We start from the raw sequence: 19769 nt of genomic DNA, 5'->3' as shown, positions 1-19769 counted from the left end.
AACTTCAGATCAACATTAGCGGAGGTAATGTTGAGTGTTTCTATGAAGTGCTCGTAAGGTTTTGGTAGACTTTTCAGAGTGATGACTACCATATCTTCTTCCTCCATGGTTTGATCAATGGCTTCGAGCTAATCTCGAATGTCTTTAATCTTGTTAAGATGTTCCTGTAAAGACATACGTTCGTCCATCATGATGGAGAACAACTAATTCTTTAGAAAGAAAACTCTGCTCTTGTCGGATGTCTCGTGCAGTTCCTTCAAATGTTGCCAGATTTCGGCAGCTGTCTTGCCGGAAGGAATCTATGGTAACTGATCATCAGTCACAGAGAGATTGAGAAGCATAACAACCTCTTGATTTCGATCATCAAACTTATCTTGATCTGCACCAAGTGTACCAAGACTGAGCTCTTTACCCAAAACGAGTTGGTCAAGATGCCTATATTAAAAAATGGTCAACATTCTTTGTTTCCAGATGTTATAATTGGTTCCATTAAGCGCTGACTGCCTTCCAACATTAGGTTGGTTAGCAAGACCATCTACAAGTTTCCCAAGACACAGAAAACAAGGGAGTTCGGCACGGATTTCAATGCAGACACTAGCTGATTTGGACAAAATATGATAGGTGCAAAAATTCCCCATGCTCAATAATTATGCCTACATAAATTTGCATGCACTGAAAATACACGTCCAATCACTGACTTCTGAAAAAACTGAAAAAGAAATGCCCTTGGCCCCCACCGATTATGCAATCTGGAGAATGTACGTTGACTTAATTTGTGCAGCTGACAATTAATTCGAGAAATGACACTCACCAAGCGTTTCGACTAAAGTTCCATGCTAAAACCACTTAGACAGAATGACTAAGCAGAAAACCAATGCCACGCCGGCTGTTTTAGCGTAATTCTTGTGCTGAAAAAACGTTGTTTCCACTACCAATTTGACGCAGCGAACAAAAAACTGTGCCTCGATAGTCCTCTTAACTCACATGAACTGCTTGTGTCAAAGCTCACCAACATTTCACAAGACCAATAGAAATTTAAGCTAAAAGCAATCGCAGATTGCGTCAAAAATACTTACTAGGGTTTGGGTTGCAGAGCCGTAGAATTCTTCAAGACCTTGAATGTAAGCCCAAATCTACAAACTTTCTCTGTTTCATATGCAAGTCGGCCCCCAATTTTGGCAACTTTCACCAGAACTACGTCGATTGCACGGCTGCCCTGAATCCTTCAACCGATCAGGGTTCCCTCCTTCAAATATCGATACGAGCACTGAAACCGGAAACAACACCCACGACCCTGTTCGATTGAGCTGCTGTTTGAATCGCGTGAGGATGACTTTAAAATAGTGCTTTTTGGCATTGATTAATGGAGGTCCCGTGTTCAATATTCCTCGACGACGAACAGGTTCAGACTCTCAAGCAAACCTAACTGCTTTTGGGATTGATTTCAATTCGGCCTTAGAAAATCGAGACGTGTCGAGACGTGTGGACACAAGGATAACCAGATCCAGAGGACCAAAAACCCTCGTGTTTACACGATTGATTCGACTCACTAGAATCATTATCCGAGGAACAATTTTCCTCTGCACAGAATGGCAGATCTATTTTCTCTCTCCGCAGAGAAAAGAACAAGGAATTCTGTGAATCGATGGAGAAACCCTCCTGCGTAGCCTCTTCCAGAATAGAATTAGACCTGTCAGGGGAGAAAAAGAATCGTTTGGAGCTCAAACCACGCACCAAACCCGGGGGAAAATCGTTGGACCCGCTGCTGTTATAATAATATATCGATCCACTAGAGAGAAATTTCGAAATGAAGCACGAAAACTTTCGAACAATGAAAAATTATTTCGAAAAAAATACCCAAGCTCTGATACCATAATCAATGAATGAATTGAATTTACAATGAGCAATGAAGCTCAATAAATAATATAAAAGTATTTACAGAAAAAAGCAAGTTTCTACTAAGAAAATAGAAATAGCAAGTTTCTAATAAGAAACTGCTAATCAGATCACAGACGATCTTATCTACAAAATGAGCATTAAACACTAAAATAACATTATTCTAATATAATGGAAGTTGTTATGAAATAAGCCTTGATGAAGTAGTCTAGTGTTTATAACAAAGTCCCTAGCAAGATGTTGAAGAGTATGTGTCTCTTGTTTGTAATTAAGTTTGGGCATCTAATATATAAAGTTGAATGCTTCCATGATTTTGATATGGTTAACTTCATGCTTCTATAGATTTGGTTGTACTTGCTATCTAAGTTGTGCAGGTACGTGATCTTCAAGATAGTGAAGATGTTCGTAAAGAAAAGTTGATGTGATAAGCATGATGTGAATGGTGATCGTAATGATAACTCTGATGAAAAGGATGGAAGCCACGAAAGATTCTCCGATGTCATAGAACTCCCTAGGTTAATAAGTAGCTTGATTGAAAGAAATCCCCCTAGATTGAGAAGAAGCACGAACGAAAGAAATCTCCCTAGGATAAGAGGGTGGTTGAAAATATTCCTTGTACATGAATGATTAGATCCTCTCTGATTAAGAGGGAGTGACAGATATGGTTCTCTACTTCATGTGTCATGCACTAGACTAGGACTAACAACTGTAAGTTTTAGTGAAGGCCATGAGCGAGAAAAGGAAATTGGAGAACGTATTTTTGAAGGGTTGCTAAGTGAAGAAAACCCGGATTGATTTATGAAATATGTTGCTGCATGAGAAGTAGGAAAGGAAGCTGCATGGAATCTTCTATCAAGATTCATTGGGAAAGCTCTAAGTCCTACTATGAAAAGTTGAAAAGCAACATCTAGTTGTTTGGAAGATCTCGGAGGTTTGTATATGTTTATGTACATTTGAAAGTTTGTTACTGATTGGGGTTGTGTTTCTTCAGGTAAATCTCTTCGAAGTTTGATAACATGTTTTGACATGCTTAGAGTTGTTGATTAATTTGATTGGGAGAGATTTGGAAGGATTTGTTATAGATTGGAATAATCAGGAAGTTGAGGCTTTTTGAGTAAGACATTTCCTGGGAAGACATCTGGCCAACACTTTGTGTTGATGTCTAGGTCTCGGAGTTGGGAGGGTGGTGTTGGCCATAGAGCTCTGACCTCAGATACACACTTAAATGCCTGGGTTGATGGTTAGTAGGTAAGATTGATGGTACCTAGAGAGGCTGAAAGCTTGATTCCATCTTAGTCCCACTCAGATAGATTGCCCTAGTCAGGAATCTAGTCCGTGGCATTGTGGTGCCTAAATTGTTGAGAGACCTTGGATAGATTGCCTTGTTCAGGAATCTAGTCCATGGCATTGTGGTGCCTAAACTTCTTTGTAGATGATGGTTTTCAAGATCTTCCATGTACCTGTTTGTTTATATAAATATGAATACGTCCCTAATTAAGAGGGAGTGTTGAAGAATGTAACTAGGTTCGGTCTTGATAAATTGTACTTGAGTCAAAATGTAATATATTTGTCAAAAAATAATTTTATTATTAATTGAATTGACTTTTTAAAGCATGGGTTTCATGCTTGGGTCAATTGCTATAGGTCAAGCCTCCATTGTAGGCTTTAGGATTTTTTACTTGAGTCAAAAGTCAAAGTTTGTTTGGTCAAAGACTCCTCCATCAAGTCTCCTTCAAGTCGACCTCAAAAGAATCATCATCAAGTCGACCTAACCTCATATGGAGACACAACTGCTCAAAACATGAATGTCGGCTTATTTCTCATGGAGACAACTATATATACAAGCATATGCACTTCGCTTAATATAGAGGATAACAAGTTCGGACAATTTTAGAAAGAAGATTTCGGTACAATTTCAGAAAGAAGGTTTCGGTACTATTTCAGAGCGAAGATTTCGATGCTACTTCAGAGAGAAGGTTTCAGTACTACTTCAGAGCATAGTATTCAAAACCGTTCCGGTCTGACCGGTTACCGGCCTAACCGGCCGGTTAGGAGGCTCACCGGTCAGAACCGGTGAAAAAACCCGGTCAGCACCCCTATTTGCCCAGATTTTTGACCTAACCGGTCAAAACCGGCCGGTTTAGGTCCTAACCGGCCGGTTTTTTGCTAACCGGCCGGTTCCGTCCTAAACCGGCCGGTTTAGGGACAGGCCGCCGGTAAAGGTAAAAAGCGGCGGGTTTATGGCAGCTGAGGGCGGTTTAGGGTTTTTGGGGGTGAGGGAAAGGGATTTTCCCTCCAAAAAGACCCTCACAATTGCTATAAGACACCCCTCTCACCCTCATTTGTCTCACACAACTGATTTGGAGTGTTTGTGAGTGTTTGTGAGTTTGTTTGTGAGCTTGGAGAGTGTGGAGTTTTTGCTGAAGTAGTCATCTTGGAGTTGGAGTTGGAGCTATTTTGGAGATAGTGTGTAGCTGTCAGTGGAGTTGCCATCATCAAGAGGAGGCTAAGGGAGCTACTTTGCATTTCCAGGTAAGGATTTGCACTTGATAATTCCTCATTTGGGTCTGCTGTCCATGAATTAATTTTTTTGTGCTATAAACTTCTCATTTCAATGATCTATCATCTATGCTATGCTAAGCCTATGAACTCTCTAGCTCTATGCTATCAAATTTTTTAGCTTGCATGTGCATTTTTTTTCCTACATTTATCATTGGTTTTCCATGTTCCTTAGCTGCAATTTTTTTTTTAAATGGCAGATTTCTTTGCAAATTGTTATTATTTCAAGCAAACATGGCTCCAAAAGGAAAGGACAGTGCATGGGTTCATTGTGATGTAATTGATGGAAAAATGATATGCAAATTATGCCATAAATCTATTGGAGGTGGGGGTATTCTTAGGTTGAAACAACACTTGGCTGGGGTAAGAGGCCAAGTAAAGCCATGTGATGCACCAAAAGAACTGTTAGGTCCTATTAGGGCAGAATACATTGCCAAGCTTGAAAAATTTTATGAGGATAAGGCTAGGGAGAAGGCCATCCAAGATGAAATTGCAAGGAAGAGGGAATTATTAGAAGCCATGAAAGAGAGTGGGTATGATGATTATGAGATTCAAGACTCCACTTCTATCCCTTCCACCAATGACCCCTTTCACTATGTTCATCCTTCTGTTGGAGTTGGCCAACCATCAAGAGGACCAAAGAGACAAAACATCCAAAGTTATTTCTCATCTTCTGCCACCATTGCTTCTTCTAAATCTAATCCCACAGCCACTTCCTCCCAGCCAAGTTCTCAACCCACTTTGGATCAGCATTGGAAAAAACAATGCAAAGAAACTTCTCACCAATACATTGCTAGATGGTGGTATGATTCAGATATCCCATTTAATGCTTCTCGCTCACCTTATTACCAAGCTATGTGGGACTCTGTTATAGCTGCAGGAAAGGGCTTCAAAGGCCCTAGTATGCATGACTTGAGGGGAGCTCTTTTGCAAAAAGAGATATCTTCCATTGATGAGTATTTGACTGAGTTTAGAGAGTCATGGGTCAAAACAGGTTGTTCCATTATGTCAGATGGATGGACCGATGGAAAGAACCGCACTATCATTAATTTCCTTGTTTCTTGCCCTCAAGGAACCATGTTTTTTAAATCAGTTGATGCATCTGATAGGGTAAAGGATGCAAGCCTTCTATTTGAGCTTTTGGATAACATTATTCAGGAAGTTGGGGAGCAGCATGTTGTGCAGGTCATCACTGATAATGCCTCAAACTATGTTCTTGCTGGAAAGATGCTTGAGGCCAAATATAAGACCATATTTTGGACTCCATGTGCTGCACATTGCATAGACCTCATGCTTGAGGATATAGGCAAGGTGGAGTGGGTAAAAAACACTGTAGAGCATGCCAAGTGCATTACAAAATACATTTACAACCACTCATGGGTATTGAGCCTAATGAGGAAACACACTGGAGGCAAAGAGCTTGTTAGGCCTGCAATTACGAGATTTGCAACTCACTTCCTCACGTTGCAATGTCTCAATGGTCAACATAGAAACTTGCAGAAAATGTTTTCCTCTGATGAATGGTCTGAATCTCGGTGGGCTCGTAGACCAGATGGAAAAGACACCAAAAAGAAAGTGTTAGACACTTATTTTTGGAAAAGGTCTGTAGAGCTTGTGAAAATTACCGAGCCCCTTGTTAAGGTGCTAAGGTTGGTGGATGGGGAAAGATTGGCCATGGGCTACATTTATGAAGCTATGGATCAGGCAAAGGAGCAGATACGGGCAGCTTACAATGACAGGTTAGCTAAATATGGCCGTATATGGGAGATCATTGATAACAGATGGAACAATCAACTCCATCGTCCTATACATGCAGCCGGGTATTTTTTGAACCCAAGGTATCACTATAAAAATCGGCTAGGAGATCAGCATGATGGGGAGGTCAGAGCTGGATTGATTGATTGCTTGGAGCGCATGGTCCCTAACCATGTAGAGCAGTTGGATATACATAGACAGCTTACTATTTTCAATCAAGCAAGTGGTACTTTTGGCAAAAACTTGGCAAAGATGGCAAGAGATGTGGACCAACCAGGTAAGCAATTCCAATTTCCATTTTGTTTTTCATTTCAAGCTAAAATTGTTTACGTTCTTTACAATTCAAATTATAAACTAAGTTACTAATTATTGTCTTTTTCTTTGCAGCACATTGGTGGGAGTCATTTGGTGGCCAGTGTCCTCAATTGCAAAGGTTTGCAATTAGAGTCCTCAGTCAAACTTGCAGTGCTTCAGGTTGTGAGCGCAATTGGTCTGTTTTTGAGCGCATACACACGAAGAAGAGAAACCGTTTGGAACAAAAACGGTTAAATGATCTTGTTTTTGTGCAATACAACCTTCGACTGAGGAGGAACCAAATGATGAGCAAATCACCTGATCTAGATCCCATTGTGTTGGACGATATTGATCCAACATCAGAATGGGTGGAGGAGACTGAAGATCCTGTGTTTGAGGCTGATTTTGATATCGACATGGCTTTAGCGGAGGATGAGGCAGATTATGTGGCGGCATCAGAACCAGGATCAGTAGCGGCATCAAGGAAAGGCAAGGAACCAATGGAAGGCACTAGTCGTGCAGGTCGACAAACTCGTGCTTCCACTAGGTCCACTTCTATTGTCATTGGTGGCATTGATACTGATGTTGCAGATGAGGCAGAGGCATCCTCAGACTCTGAACCAGATGATGTCTATGTAGCTCCTGATGATGATCATGTGTCTAGTAGTGGTGATGATCTTGATGATTGATCATGTGTACACTGTAGACTTGTAGTAGGCCAATGGCCTCATAGCTTGCAGCATGGTTTTTGGACTCTATAGGCCATTTAGAGCCTCATTTCCTATGTATTTTGCTATTTTGTCGATGATATGTATTGCACTCGGTGCCATTTTGATATATTCACCTTTGCATGGTATATAAATGAGCAAACTTTGCATATTTTGTCTCTATTGGCTTGGAATCATGGTTTTACATCTTAAAAATAGTTTTTTTTCATTAAAAATTAATTATTTAATGTATTTTTTAAAAACCGGTTCGTTTAGACCAAACCAGTCCCGGTTAGACCGGTTCCGGTCGGTAAACCGGTTAGCTAGGTGGACCGGTTCGGTCACCGGTTCCGGTTTTAAAAACATTGCTTCAGAGAGAAGGTTTCAGTATTATTATAGAGAGAAATTTTCAGTGCTACTGCAGTGAGGAAGTTCAGACTAAACTCGGAGAAGGAGTCTCGATGTACCTCTGTCTCAGTGTAACCATAGTAATGCAAAATCTCAGTAAGAAGCTCGGTTGTCACAGACTTCGGTATGCCTTAGTGAAGTTCGGATCACAGGTTGTCACAGTGATAGACTTTACAATGATAGTATATGAGGTTGTCACAGTGATAGTGTATGAAGATGGCTCCTTTGTTACAGTGAAGGTTGCCTCAAAACTTCAAGACCAAAGCATAATCTTATTGAAGGATCGAAGCATCTCATTGTTGCAAGGAAGTAGTTGAAGAATAAGCTACTACTCAGCTGAAGAAGAAAATGCAAGGTTTACTTTATGGAGGAAGTATCGAGTATAGGTTGTGAAGGTCTTGGTCATCTCATCTTTTGAATCTACTGAAGGAAGAGTTTTGACTGGGTTTTCCCCTGTAGTGGAGTTTTTCCTTGGCTACGTGCCTACATCTCATGTCCTCTACAATTTGTTGTTTGACATTAGTCTTGATGATAAAGAAAAGAAAAATAAAATAAAAGAATAATAATAATGAAACATCACAAGATAATTTCATAATAAGAGAAATCGATTAAGTGCCACACTTTGGATTTCTCAACAGTGCCCCCACACCCACTTGGGAGCATCACAGGTTTTTGCTTGGAAAACAAGGGGCCAACCCCTTGTCTGCTAATGTTGGGAGTTCATTTCTACATCATGGCACCACGTGGACTTCATTAGGCCTCCTCAAATGCCCAACGACTCATTTTATTGATCATTTGGCCCTCTTGAGAGGCTTATTCATGTATTATTGAGCTATTTGGTGGGCTTGTCACCAAAAGTATTGATATTATGCACATCATTTTATTTTTGGGGCTAAATTAGGCCAATTTAGCTAAATCACATTCATTAAAGAGTGTATAAATAGAAATGAGATGAATCATTTGGATCATCATCACTTGGATTAGGTCTCTCTCTCTTGTGAGATTTTCGCTATCCTTCTTGGAGGATGAATTTGGATGTAATGGATGAATTTTGATGTTTGGATATCTCTCTCTTGTCTTGGAGCTTCATTATTGGCATAATGTGATGATTGGATATACTCTTATTGCACATGTAAGTACTCTTTTCATGATTATTCTTGTTATTTACTTCATGACATTGACGTTGCTAGGGTTTTCGCTATATTAGATTTGAAATTTACTACGTTTCTTATGCAAAATTGTGGAAATTTAGTCTTTATAGTGTTGCATCATCTTATGTATCATGTGTGAAGGAGCGAATGTTCCTAGAGATTGCTTCTATTGAACTTATCTTGAAAAGTCATCTATTATTGTACATTGATGTATAAACTCTTCTAGCAGTTGCTCTCATGCCCTTATTGCCATGCGAAGTTGTCTAGGAGGCTCCTTGATTGGGTGAAGTTATTCTAAAACACAAATTTCATCCTGACTCCATACTCCCCAAAGGATTAGGCATTGATCCTTTGTTAATTTTTGGTATGTTCTATGCTTAGAGCAATTTATTTCAATTTTTCCATTTAGCTCAATATCAATTCCAGATTAGCAATCACATTAACATGATAGTAAATTGTAGATAGAACATAAACATAAACATCAGAAAACAAGCCAAGACAAGAGGACACAAGATGTGGCGCCAGCCAGGGACAAACCCCAATGTGGGGAAACCCTTGATCAATTCTTCTTATATATTCTTCAATAGTTTAGCACAGAGAGAGATAGTACTCATACATCAAAAGTCAACATTTTGACTTGTCATAATAAGAGCAGAGATCTTCTCTATGAAGATAACACATGAGGTAGTTGATCTGAACTCAGGTGAAGGCATATTGCTTCAACTGATCCTCCAAGGTGATTCCATCACCATGCTGCACCCATCACTGTGTTGCACCTCATCATCATGCTGCACCTGTCACTGTGCTACACTCAATCATTGAGTTGCACTTCACTACACTATGCTGCACTCATCATACTGCATACAATCATCACTGTGCTGCACCACTGTCATGCTGCAATATGCTGCACCATTTATTGACAACTCCTTAGATCATGATAATTTGAGCCCTCAAGTGCCCATAAGAGATACATGACTGTGGTGTTATGGCCTGCACCCTAACACAGTTTTCACGTAGCAGCTTATACTCTGCTGCTCACAAGGAAGCCTGCACCTTCATACATGATCATCTCATCAACTTGACTTCTAACAATGATGGAGCTCCACCTAGGTCACTGAACATAGACCTATATTAATCTTCCCTTTAATAGACCCCTTTTTGCTTCTCCAAAGGTTTCCAACCAAGGTCTTTAACATAATGAATACATTCACTGTTCATAGCCTTCAAGTTCACACCCCTTGTTCCATCCATGTGACTATACATAGCCTCTAGATCAAGGTATGCACCATACAAAACACAACCCGAACATATATTGTCCAATCATGCCTTTTAGCACTCTGCTCCACGACATACTCATACCTTCTTTCTGCTTGAAGCTTGACACTCTCCCTATCCCAATCAGAGGATAGATTAGGCACCTTTTTGTTGTATGTATACCCTCATGGATTGCAGCCTAGGACAGCGTATTTAGAGCTATTGTTTTGATGTAGTTGGATCTCCTTTATGGCTGAGATTAGGGTGTCTTCTTGATTGCGTCAAGGCCTCTCCATGGACTGAATTAAGCCTTTTCATTGACAGCGTTAAGGTCATCTCCTTGATTACCTCCATGACAACGTTAGGGTCATCTCTTATGACAACGTTAGGGCCTTTAGAGACTGTGGCTTAGATCCCTTCTTTCTCTGTAGTTATGACACCACTAGGACAATGTTTAGGTCACTTTTGAACAGTTTCTTAGGGTCTCTGCATTTAGGGCATGACAACGTTAGAACCCTTGCTTCATGATTGTGTTAGGAGGCTTCTTCATTAATCAACGTTAGGGCTTTATTATTGCAGTGTTAGAATCCTATCTTCATGACTGTGTTAGCCTTCTTCCATGACTGCGTTAGAGTCTAGGGCACCCTCTAGGGCAGCGTATTAGGTTCCATGGCATCCTTCCATGACAGTGCATTATATTCTTCCATGCTTGCTTGCAAGACTCCTCCTTTGACTGCATTAAGGACTTGCTTCATGAACTGAAGAGTAGGGAAGTGTAGGACCTACAAGAAGACCATTTTTCTTCCATGGCTAGGGCAGTTCATGGTAGCGTTAGGGTATCATTAGGCTTCTTCCCTTTATAGCGGATTAGGGCATTATTGAGCTAACATATATCCTAGAGCACTCCCACTATATCTCTTCTTCACCAAACCCAAAAACAAAATGAAGAGAGATCACAAGAGTGTGTGTGTCAAATGACTTAAAGTCCTCTTCTATTTATACTAAAACGTGGCGGACAAGTGGGGGTAATTTGATTGCTGGTCGACCTTGATGAATTGTTGCATAACACAAAAAAATCCGTATCTCCATGAATACTTGTCGGAATCGGATGATCTTTAGATCAATCCTACACCTCTCGATGAGAGGTATCCAAGAAAAATATCAGCTGCCATGAATAAGTAGACCCACATGGAGTTTGGCCCTAGTTGTTGATTTTAAAACTCCCTCTCAACTAGGGAGAACTCCATTTGCTAATCCATCTGCCAGACCGCACTATCTCTGTCATCAGAGTGCCCTGCACTGCTCTGCTGAACTATGAAGAAGAAGAAGTGATCGAGAATGTATCATACCATCCTATACTGACCCGAAGTCAGTCCCATATAAAAGAGAGTGTTCCATACCACTCTTACTGAACTAAAGTAAGTTCCAATAAAGAGAGTGTGTCATACCACTCTTACTCATCCAAAATCAGTTACAAATAAAGAGAGTGTATCATACCACTCTTACTGATCCGAAATCAATTCCAAAAGAGAGTGAGTTATATCACTTTTACTAACCTGAAGTCAGTTCCAATTGATCCCAGATCAATATCATCCTAGCATAGCGAGTACAGTAGTAACACGATGCGTCCATCGGTACTATTATGGTCCCTATCCTCATTTCCCTATTCATTGGCCAGATGAGAGGTACTTCCCATGAGTCCCAGACTGTATGGGTAGGATGTATCAGTAGGAGAAGGATGAACCACTCATCCTGCCTACATGTCACCATGGGTATCCCAGGGGAAGGCTGAACCACTCACCCTGTACACAACAAATCACTAGGGGAAGGCTGAACCACTCACCCTATGATTGTGTCTCGGTTGGAGAAGCATGAACCACTCACCCTATGGTTGCTCATCGCTCCACGATGTACCCCCAACCCCCCACGGAGCTCCTAGAGCTCAATGTCCATATCATACAGGACCTTTAGGAGAGAGTCTCTCCACGACTCCTAGTCGTTCTCGGAAAGTCACAAATTTGACCTTTCCCAGGGACTTCATTAGAATAATGGCGACCTGCACATCAGTCTCAGAGTGATGGGGCCTTCTTGCTCCCCGTTGTACCACATCCCAGATAAAGTGGTACTTGATGTCTATATGCTTGGGGCGATCATAGAACATGGGATTCCTCATCAATCGAATCTCCCTCTGGTTGTCACAGAAGATCACAATGGAATCCAACATGTGTCCAAGCAACTCATAGAAGAGCTTCCACAACTAGGCAACTTCACACGAGATCATACTTGTAGTTATGAATACAGCCTCGGCGGTGCTTAAAGCAATCGAATTCTGTTTCCTACTCATCCAGGATAACAAAGAAGAACCCAAAGAGAACCAACACCTAAAAGTGCTCTTGCGATCCTCCACATTGCCTGCCCAATCAGCATCAGAATAACCATGCAGCTTCACATTTCTGGCAGTGTATCTCAATCCATGAGAGATTATGCCCCGAAGATATCTCAAAAAATTCTTGGAACAAATCCAATGAGGCTCAACTATATATGAGCTCAACATACTAACTACAAAATATATATTCGGACGAGAGTTCACCAAGAACATCAATGCTATTATGAGTTGACGAAACTCAAAGGCATTTCCAAAATCAGGTCTAGTATCACTACCACATAACTTCTTAAAGTTAAGCTCCATCGAGGTAGTCATGGGCTTGCAGTTCACCATTCCAAATCCGGAATCCAACTCCCTCTTGCTTTTGCAAATGAGAGGTTTTGCACCTGTCAGAAAGAGATCATCCACATAAGGTACCAATATGATAGGTCTATCATCAACAATCTTAAAGCAATGGTTTGGATCGGCTTCACTCCTAGTGAATCTCAGCTTCATCAAATAGCTGTCAATCGTCTCATATCAGCCAGGGGTGTTTGCACTAAATCATAGAGAGCTTTCTTCAACCTGCTAACATGAGATTCCTTACCATGAATCTCAAACCCCTCAAGTTGTTCCAAATTTGTGGACTTGCTACATGATGGGAATGGTCCCCTTGTAAGTTTTCCTTCGGTACATCTTGGACATGTACCTTCATGCTGTTCCTTGAATTCAGGCATCCTTGTCACCATCTGTCTCACATCGGGTAGGGCCCCATAATGAAGATGGGCAGACCTCCGGTGCAATAGACGAGATGAGTCACACGACATGGTCCGCAATGGACTTCCTGCAACTTGATACAAATTGCCAACCCTGAACTCAAAAGCATCTTTAAAAATTCCTTATCCACAGACGTACCTTTCCATCGATGAATGCCACCTTGAAACCTTTGTCTTCCATTGCCGAAATGGACACTAGGTTCTTCTTGAAATCAGGTACATAAAGAACTTCTTGTAAATGAATCGTGTTACCCTCATTCATTTGAGGGGTAACATTCCCTTCACCCTTTTCGGCATAAGTGGCATTGACTCCAAGTATAATCTCCACGATTGTTTCTTTCTTTATCAAATTAGAGAGAGCTTCCTTCTATCCGATGAAGTGCCTTGAAGCACTACAATCAATAAGCTAGATTCCCAAAGAGTCTGGAGGAGAAGTAGTGGAGAGGGCCAATATAAGATAATACTCTTGTAGCTTATTAGAAACAACATTTGATTCTTCATACGTGGAGTTCCTTGCTTTCTTTGAAGAGTCGGCCATTTCCTTGATGACCTGCATTCCTTTTTCCTTTGTCTGTCATTCCTCCGATCATTGAATATGCCCTTGGAATGATTGTTATCATCATCAAGTGATGTGTCCCTTCTATTTGGACACTTCCTCGCATAATGGCCAAACTTATTGCAAGCAAGGCATCTGCCTTTCCTTCCATCCTTAGATCCAGACTTCCATTGAAGTGACCTTTAGGTAGGCCACCAGATGCTTCCACTGCGCCACCCTGATAATCTTATTTTTTTTGACTTCACCCTTGGTGAATTTGAAGTGGGATGAGGAACCTATTGAGCCTTTTGACCTTGTCCAAATGTCTTCGGTGATTTCTCTTTCACTCTTGCTTGGGCTTTGTCTTCACCTCAGCTCTGATACCATGTTAATTTTTGGTATGTTCTATGCTTAGAGCAATTTATTTCAATTTTTCCATTTAGCTCAATATCAATTTCAATTTAGCAATCACATCAGCATGATAGTAAATTGTAGATAGAACATAAACATAAACTTAAAAAAAAAGCCAAGACAAGAGGACAAAAGATGTGGCGCTAACCAGGGACAAACCCCAATGTGGGGAAACCCTTGATCAATTCTTCTTATATATTCTTCAATAGTTCAGCAGAGATCTTCTCTATGAAGATAACACATGAGGTAGCTGATCTGAACTCAGGTAAAGGCATATTGCTTCAACTGATCCTCCAAGGTGATTCCATCACCATGTTGCATCCATCACTGTGTTGCACCACATCATCATGCTGCACCTGTCACTGTGCTGCACCCAATCATTGAGCTGCACTTCATTACATTACGCTGCACTCATCATATTGCATACAATCATCACTATGCTGCACCATTTATTAACAGCTTCTTAGATCATGATAATCTGAGCCCTCAAATGCCCATAATTGATACATGACTGTGGTGTTATGGCCTGCAGCCTAACACATAGTTTTCCTGTAGCAGCTTATACTCTGCTGCTCACAAGGAATCTTGCACCTTCATACATGATCAGCTCATCAATCTGGCTTCTAACAATGATGGAGCTCCACCTAGGTCACTGAACATAGACCTATATTAATCTTCCCTTTAACAGACCCCTTTTTGCTACTCCAAAGGTTTCCAACCAAGGTCTTTAACATAATGAATACATTCACTATTCATATCCTTCAAGTTCACACCCCTTGTTCCATCCATGTGATTGTACATAGCCTCTAGGTCAAGGTCTGCAACATACAAAACACAACCTGAACATATACTGTCCAATCATGCCTTCCAACACTCTGCTCCATGACATATTTAGACCTTCTTTCTACCTGAAGCTTGACACTATCCCTATCCCAATCAGAGGATAGATTAGGCACCTTTCTGCTGTATGTATACCCTCATGGATTGCGGCCTAGGACAACATATTTAGAGCTATTGTTTTGTTGTGGTTGGATCTCCTTTATGGCTGAGATTAGGGTGTCTTCTTGCCTGTGTCAAGGCCTCTCCATGGACTACATTAAGCCTTTTCATCGACAACGTTAAGGTCATCTCCTTCATTACCTTCATGACAGTGTTAGGGTCATCTCTTATGACAGCGTTAGGGACTTTAGAGACTGCGGCTTAGATCCCTTCTTTCTCTGCAGTTATGACACCACTAGGACAGTGTTTAGGTCACTTTTGAACAACGTCTTACGGTCTCTATGTTTAGGGCATGACAACGTTAGAACCCTTGCTCCATGACTGCGTTAGGAGGCTTCTTCATTAAGCAACATTAGGGCAATATTAGGGCAACATTAGAAGCCTATCTTCATGACTGTGTTAGGCTTCTTCCATGACTGCGTTAGAGTCTAGGGCAGCGTATTAGGTTCCTTGGCATCCTTCCATGACAACGCATTATATTCTTCCATGCCTGCTTGCAAGACTCCTCCTTTGATCACGTTAAGGACTTGCTTCATTAACTGAAGAGTAGGGCAGTGTAAGATCTACAAGAATACCATTTTTCTTCCATGGCTAGGGCAGTTCATGGTAGCGTTAGGGCATCATTAGGCTTCTTCCCTTTACAGCGGATTAGGGCATCATTGAGCCAATGTATATCCTAGAGCACTCCCTCTAGATCTCTTCTTCATCATACCCAAAAACATAATGAAGAGAGATCACAAGAGTGTGTGTGTCAAATGACTTAAAGTCCTCTTCTAATTTATACTAAAACATGGCGGACAAGTGGGGGTAATTTGGTTGCTGGCCGACCTTGACGAATTGTCACATAACACAAAAAAATTCATATCTCCATGAATACTTGTCGGAATTGGATGATCTTTAGATCAATCCTACACCTCTCGATGAGAGGAGTCCAAGAAAAATATCATTTGCCATGAATAGGTAGACCCACATGGAGTTTGACCCTAGTTGCCAATTTTAACATCCTTCCATAAGATGATCATTTTCAAAGATAATTCCTTTGAACTACCCCTCTTTCTAGTGCTAGCCTCCATAGGTTACCTAGGGCATCAATTTCCTCTCAATTCACACAACCAAAATGTTCGATCTCTTGCCCTCTGCTACACTGTTGTGTCTTTTAGAGGCCCTCCAAGTTTGAGGCAATTCCGATGGTGGGATCTTGAGATATTTCAAGCCCTAGCTCTGAGATCTATTTTTGCCCTTTGTTTCCCTTGGCTAGTGACCTCATCAGGATCATTGCATCAAAATTATTGAAAATTTCCCCTTTGATCCCCTTCCCCCCTTCAATTAGGTCAAGTGCACTGCTGATTGATCAACTCCACCCCCTTGACCTAATTTTGGGTCCACTTGGTCCTGTGTGGTCCCACAACTTGTTGAAGCTAATTTCACAAAGACCACTTGGAAACCAAGTTTCCACAAGGATTTCTAGGACTAGGTATCTCCTTTACAAGTCTCATCCACAAACCCTAGCCTTTGAGATCCCCTTGGCCATTCCTAGAGAGCCTTACACCTTGCTTCTCAAGCAAGCAAACCATACAATTGAGTCTCTCTTGTGAATAGGCCTTAGGAATCACTCCTTATCCTTTTATTGACTCATTCATCCAGTGATTCCCTTTATACCGAGTCTCCTCCCATCGGTGAAGGTCTGTAAAGAGAAGGGAGCCTTAGTTGAGTTAATAGTGGGCTATCGTTCCATTGTTGCCTTGACCTAGTAGTTTCCCTTTTAGGATCCCTTCCTAGGACCCTTGCTAGTTTGAATGGTAACAATGCCCATATTCTTGACAGCCATAGAATTGGACCTTGGTCATATTCTTCTTCTTTTTCTGAGGACCAAACTTCCCAAACTTCCCTTATCTCTTAGCCATGGCAACAAATTCTTGTGCTTGCTCGTTTGATCCTAAATTACTTTTTTCCTTTAGCTTGGTTTTTTCAATTTTGCATAATGACCAAAGTTCATTGAACGGGTAGCTTCCTTCTTTCCATAGATGCTTGACCCCATTCCTCTGGTAGTGCATTGAGCATTATGGTAGTCATCTCCTTATCAGACATTATTTCTCCCAATTCTTGGAGTTGGTCTCTTATTTCTGACACCCTCATAAAGTATGAGGCTATTCCATCTTCCTTTGATATCTTCATCTTGTAGAGTTCTTGTCTTAAAGATATTTCTTCTCCAACAGTACTTACGGAGAACAATTCTAATAGCTTCTCATATATTTATTTTGATGTCTCCAACTTTCATACATATGGAATGAGGGGATCTTTGATGGATTCTATAAGGATCCTTTGAGCCCTTACTTCCCCTTTCATGTACTTTGCATGAGCTTGAGATTCTTTCTTTAGAGGTTTAGTAATTGACACCTTCACATGATTAACGACTTCATTTTATATGAGGATTAAATCAATTCTTTTCTTCCATGCAAGAAAGTTTGATGACCCAACCAATTTGTTGCTTTCCTTGCAAAATGAAGTCATTTTGAGAGATTCATATGTGGACATAAAGATACTTACTTGTGAAGATACTCCTTGATGACAATATCTTCAACTTGTTGCCTTCTTGATTTTGATGATAATAATGATGATAGAAGATGTCTTCCTTCAAAAGTGATCCTTCAAAGAGGGGGAGATCACCTTCGTTCCTTGATGATGACGACAATGCCTTCTCCTGCTTCCCTTGGAAGTGTAAGCTTCAAGATGCTTCAAAGTCCTTCTTTTAAGTAGGGTTTTTGAGGTCTTCTTCTCCTTGAGGAGATGATTGTGCAAGGTTCCCAAGAATGCTTCAAGTGTAGAATCCTTCTTTGAACGAACTAGGGTTTTTAGGTCTTCTTTAGTAACTTCGTTCAATATGATGATGTAATCCTTGTTCTTGTAGAGCCTTTGAAATGAGAGGTCCCCTTTTTTTTTATGATTGATTCTCTTGATGATCTTCTAGTGCTTTGCTCCTTGAGTATCCTTCTTTAAGCTGCCCTTCCTCAACTTGTCACCTTAGCTTTGATACCATGTTGAGAAATCTAGGGGCAATAGATCAGGTGATTTCTCTTATTTTGATCACTGTTTGTGATGTATTTTTACTTCACTTAGTTAGCTTCTTCTTTCACTTGTTATTATTAGTGTTTTTTTCATCAAACAACTACCAAACCATAAAGAACAATGAGACAAAGGACACAAGATATAGGCAATCAGCCAGGGCCAAAACCTCTCCAATCTGAGAGGAAAACCCACGAGAATTCTTCTTCTTATAGAATCTTCAATTGACGAATTCCAAGACCTAGACCCTTGACCAAAAACTCCTCCAAGGCCAAGTCAAACCTTGCCCATTTCTTGTCAAGTCAAAAAAAGTCAACCTTGATTTGAAACTATTGCAACTTCTCCTTCTTCTTGACCTCAGCCCTGCAATACTAGTTAGCTTCTCTTTTTGCAATTCTCGGCCTCCTATAGCTTCCTGCAATTTTCATATGTGTGAGGTAATTAGGTACTTTTAGCCCTTCTTTTCCTTTGCTTGACAGGGTCCCTTCTCTTCAAGATTTCGACCTTCAATTTAGACTATCTTGGCACCAAAATTCTGCTCTTAGGTATGACTGTAATTTGATATATTTTCTGTAGAGGATGCCTTACCTTCAGCGCGCACGTGTGAGCATTTTTACCCGAAAATAGTCCTGAAAAGATGCCTTTATCCTCTTCAATTTATCTTCTCCTTCCTTCTCTGATTTTTGTGCTCTTCATCGAGTTTTCTTGTGTGTGATCCCTGCCTCCAAAGGTGGTAGACTAGTCTTCTAGTCCCTTCAAAATAGGCCGACTTGTGCCAGCTTCTAGGCCGACTTGACATGTTAGGAAGGCTGACTTGTTGCATGCATTTTGACTTGGTCTTGGAGGGTTCCTTGACTCTATTTTGACTCAAATAATTTTCGTTTACAATATGTAACTTGCCCCAATTGGGTCTTTCATACATGAAAATGACTTAATGACTTGTAAACTCAATGGCATGCCCTAGGAGATCACAATGGGAGCTTGACCTAAAAATAAATTTCTCTTGAGCATGAAACCCATGCCTCAAGAACAACAATAATAAATTTATTTTTCTCATTACATCAAATATATAAAATCATGATTACATGTCATTATGAAGACCGAACCTAGTTACATATTTCAACACTCCCTCTTAACTAGGGAGGTATTCATAATCCATACAAGGTACTTGGACATTCTCAATCTGAAGAATTCTCATAAGAAGAGTTGGATTGGTAACCCATTTGAATAGCATCATATCAACCAACAATTTCACATTGCAACGCCTTGACTAACAACTCTATCTCTTCACAAGATCAGAGTTCAATGCTGGTGAGACTAATGATTTATAGACACCATCATTATTGTCTCTCAAGGCACATACCTCACCAGGGTGTTCACAGGGTATGTCCTTCCAAGACTATTTTATCTTTGATTCCCAGTCATCAAAGAATATCCGTCCTCTATGACTACTTTTATCTTGGATGCCCTATCTCATCCTCAAAGAGTATCAGATGCCAGATGCTTACCCAATCTTCCATTCTTTCCTCCAAAGTGAAGACACGAATGATGTGTCCATCTCTCCCTCTCAACCAGGGAGGATATACCCATTCCTAT

At 40.7% G+C, this 19769-nt stretch overlaps 1 protein-coding gene across 1 annotated transcript; it reads left to right on the top strand.

Annotated features, from left to right (window-relative positions):
* The first annotated feature begins 3950 nt into the window (after nucleotides 1-3950).
* Nucleotides 3951-7500, top strand: LOC149255067 (uncharacterized). Its single transcript, XM_089457161.1, has 2 exons — nucleotides 3951-6487; nucleotides 6598-7500. The coding sequence occupies exons 1-2, from the start codon at nucleotides 4558-4560 to the stop codon at nucleotides 7191-7193; spliced, it is 2526 nt and encodes an 841-aa protein (XP_089313287.1). The 5' UTR covers nucleotides 3951-4557; the 3' UTR covers nucleotides 7194-7500.
* The last annotated feature ends 12269 nt before the right edge of the window (nucleotides 7501-19769 follow it).

This window comes from Pinus tabuliformis, chromosome 7 (genome assembly GCF_031772625.1).
Source record: "Pinus tabuliformis cultivar Carrire ecotype Pingquan chromosome 7, CPIR1, whole genome shotgun sequence".
Classification (NCBI taxonomy): domain Eukaryota; kingdom Viridiplantae; phylum Streptophyta; class Pinopsida; order Pinales; family Pinaceae; genus Pinus; species Pinus tabuliformis.
This window is presented reverse-complemented; position numbering and strand designations above follow the sequence as displayed.

What these genes read in the sequence shown, in the direction of transcription:
- LOC149255067 (XM_089457161.1), top strand. Translation starts at nt 4,558, where the DNA reads ATGCTATCAAATTTTTTAGCTTGCATGTGCATTTTTTTTCCTACATTT. An exon ending in AAGAGATGTGGACCAACCAG is followed by an intron (nt 6,488 to 6,597) that starts GTAAGCAATTCC and finishes TTTTCTTTGCAG; the next exon opens with CACATTGGTGGGAGTCATTT.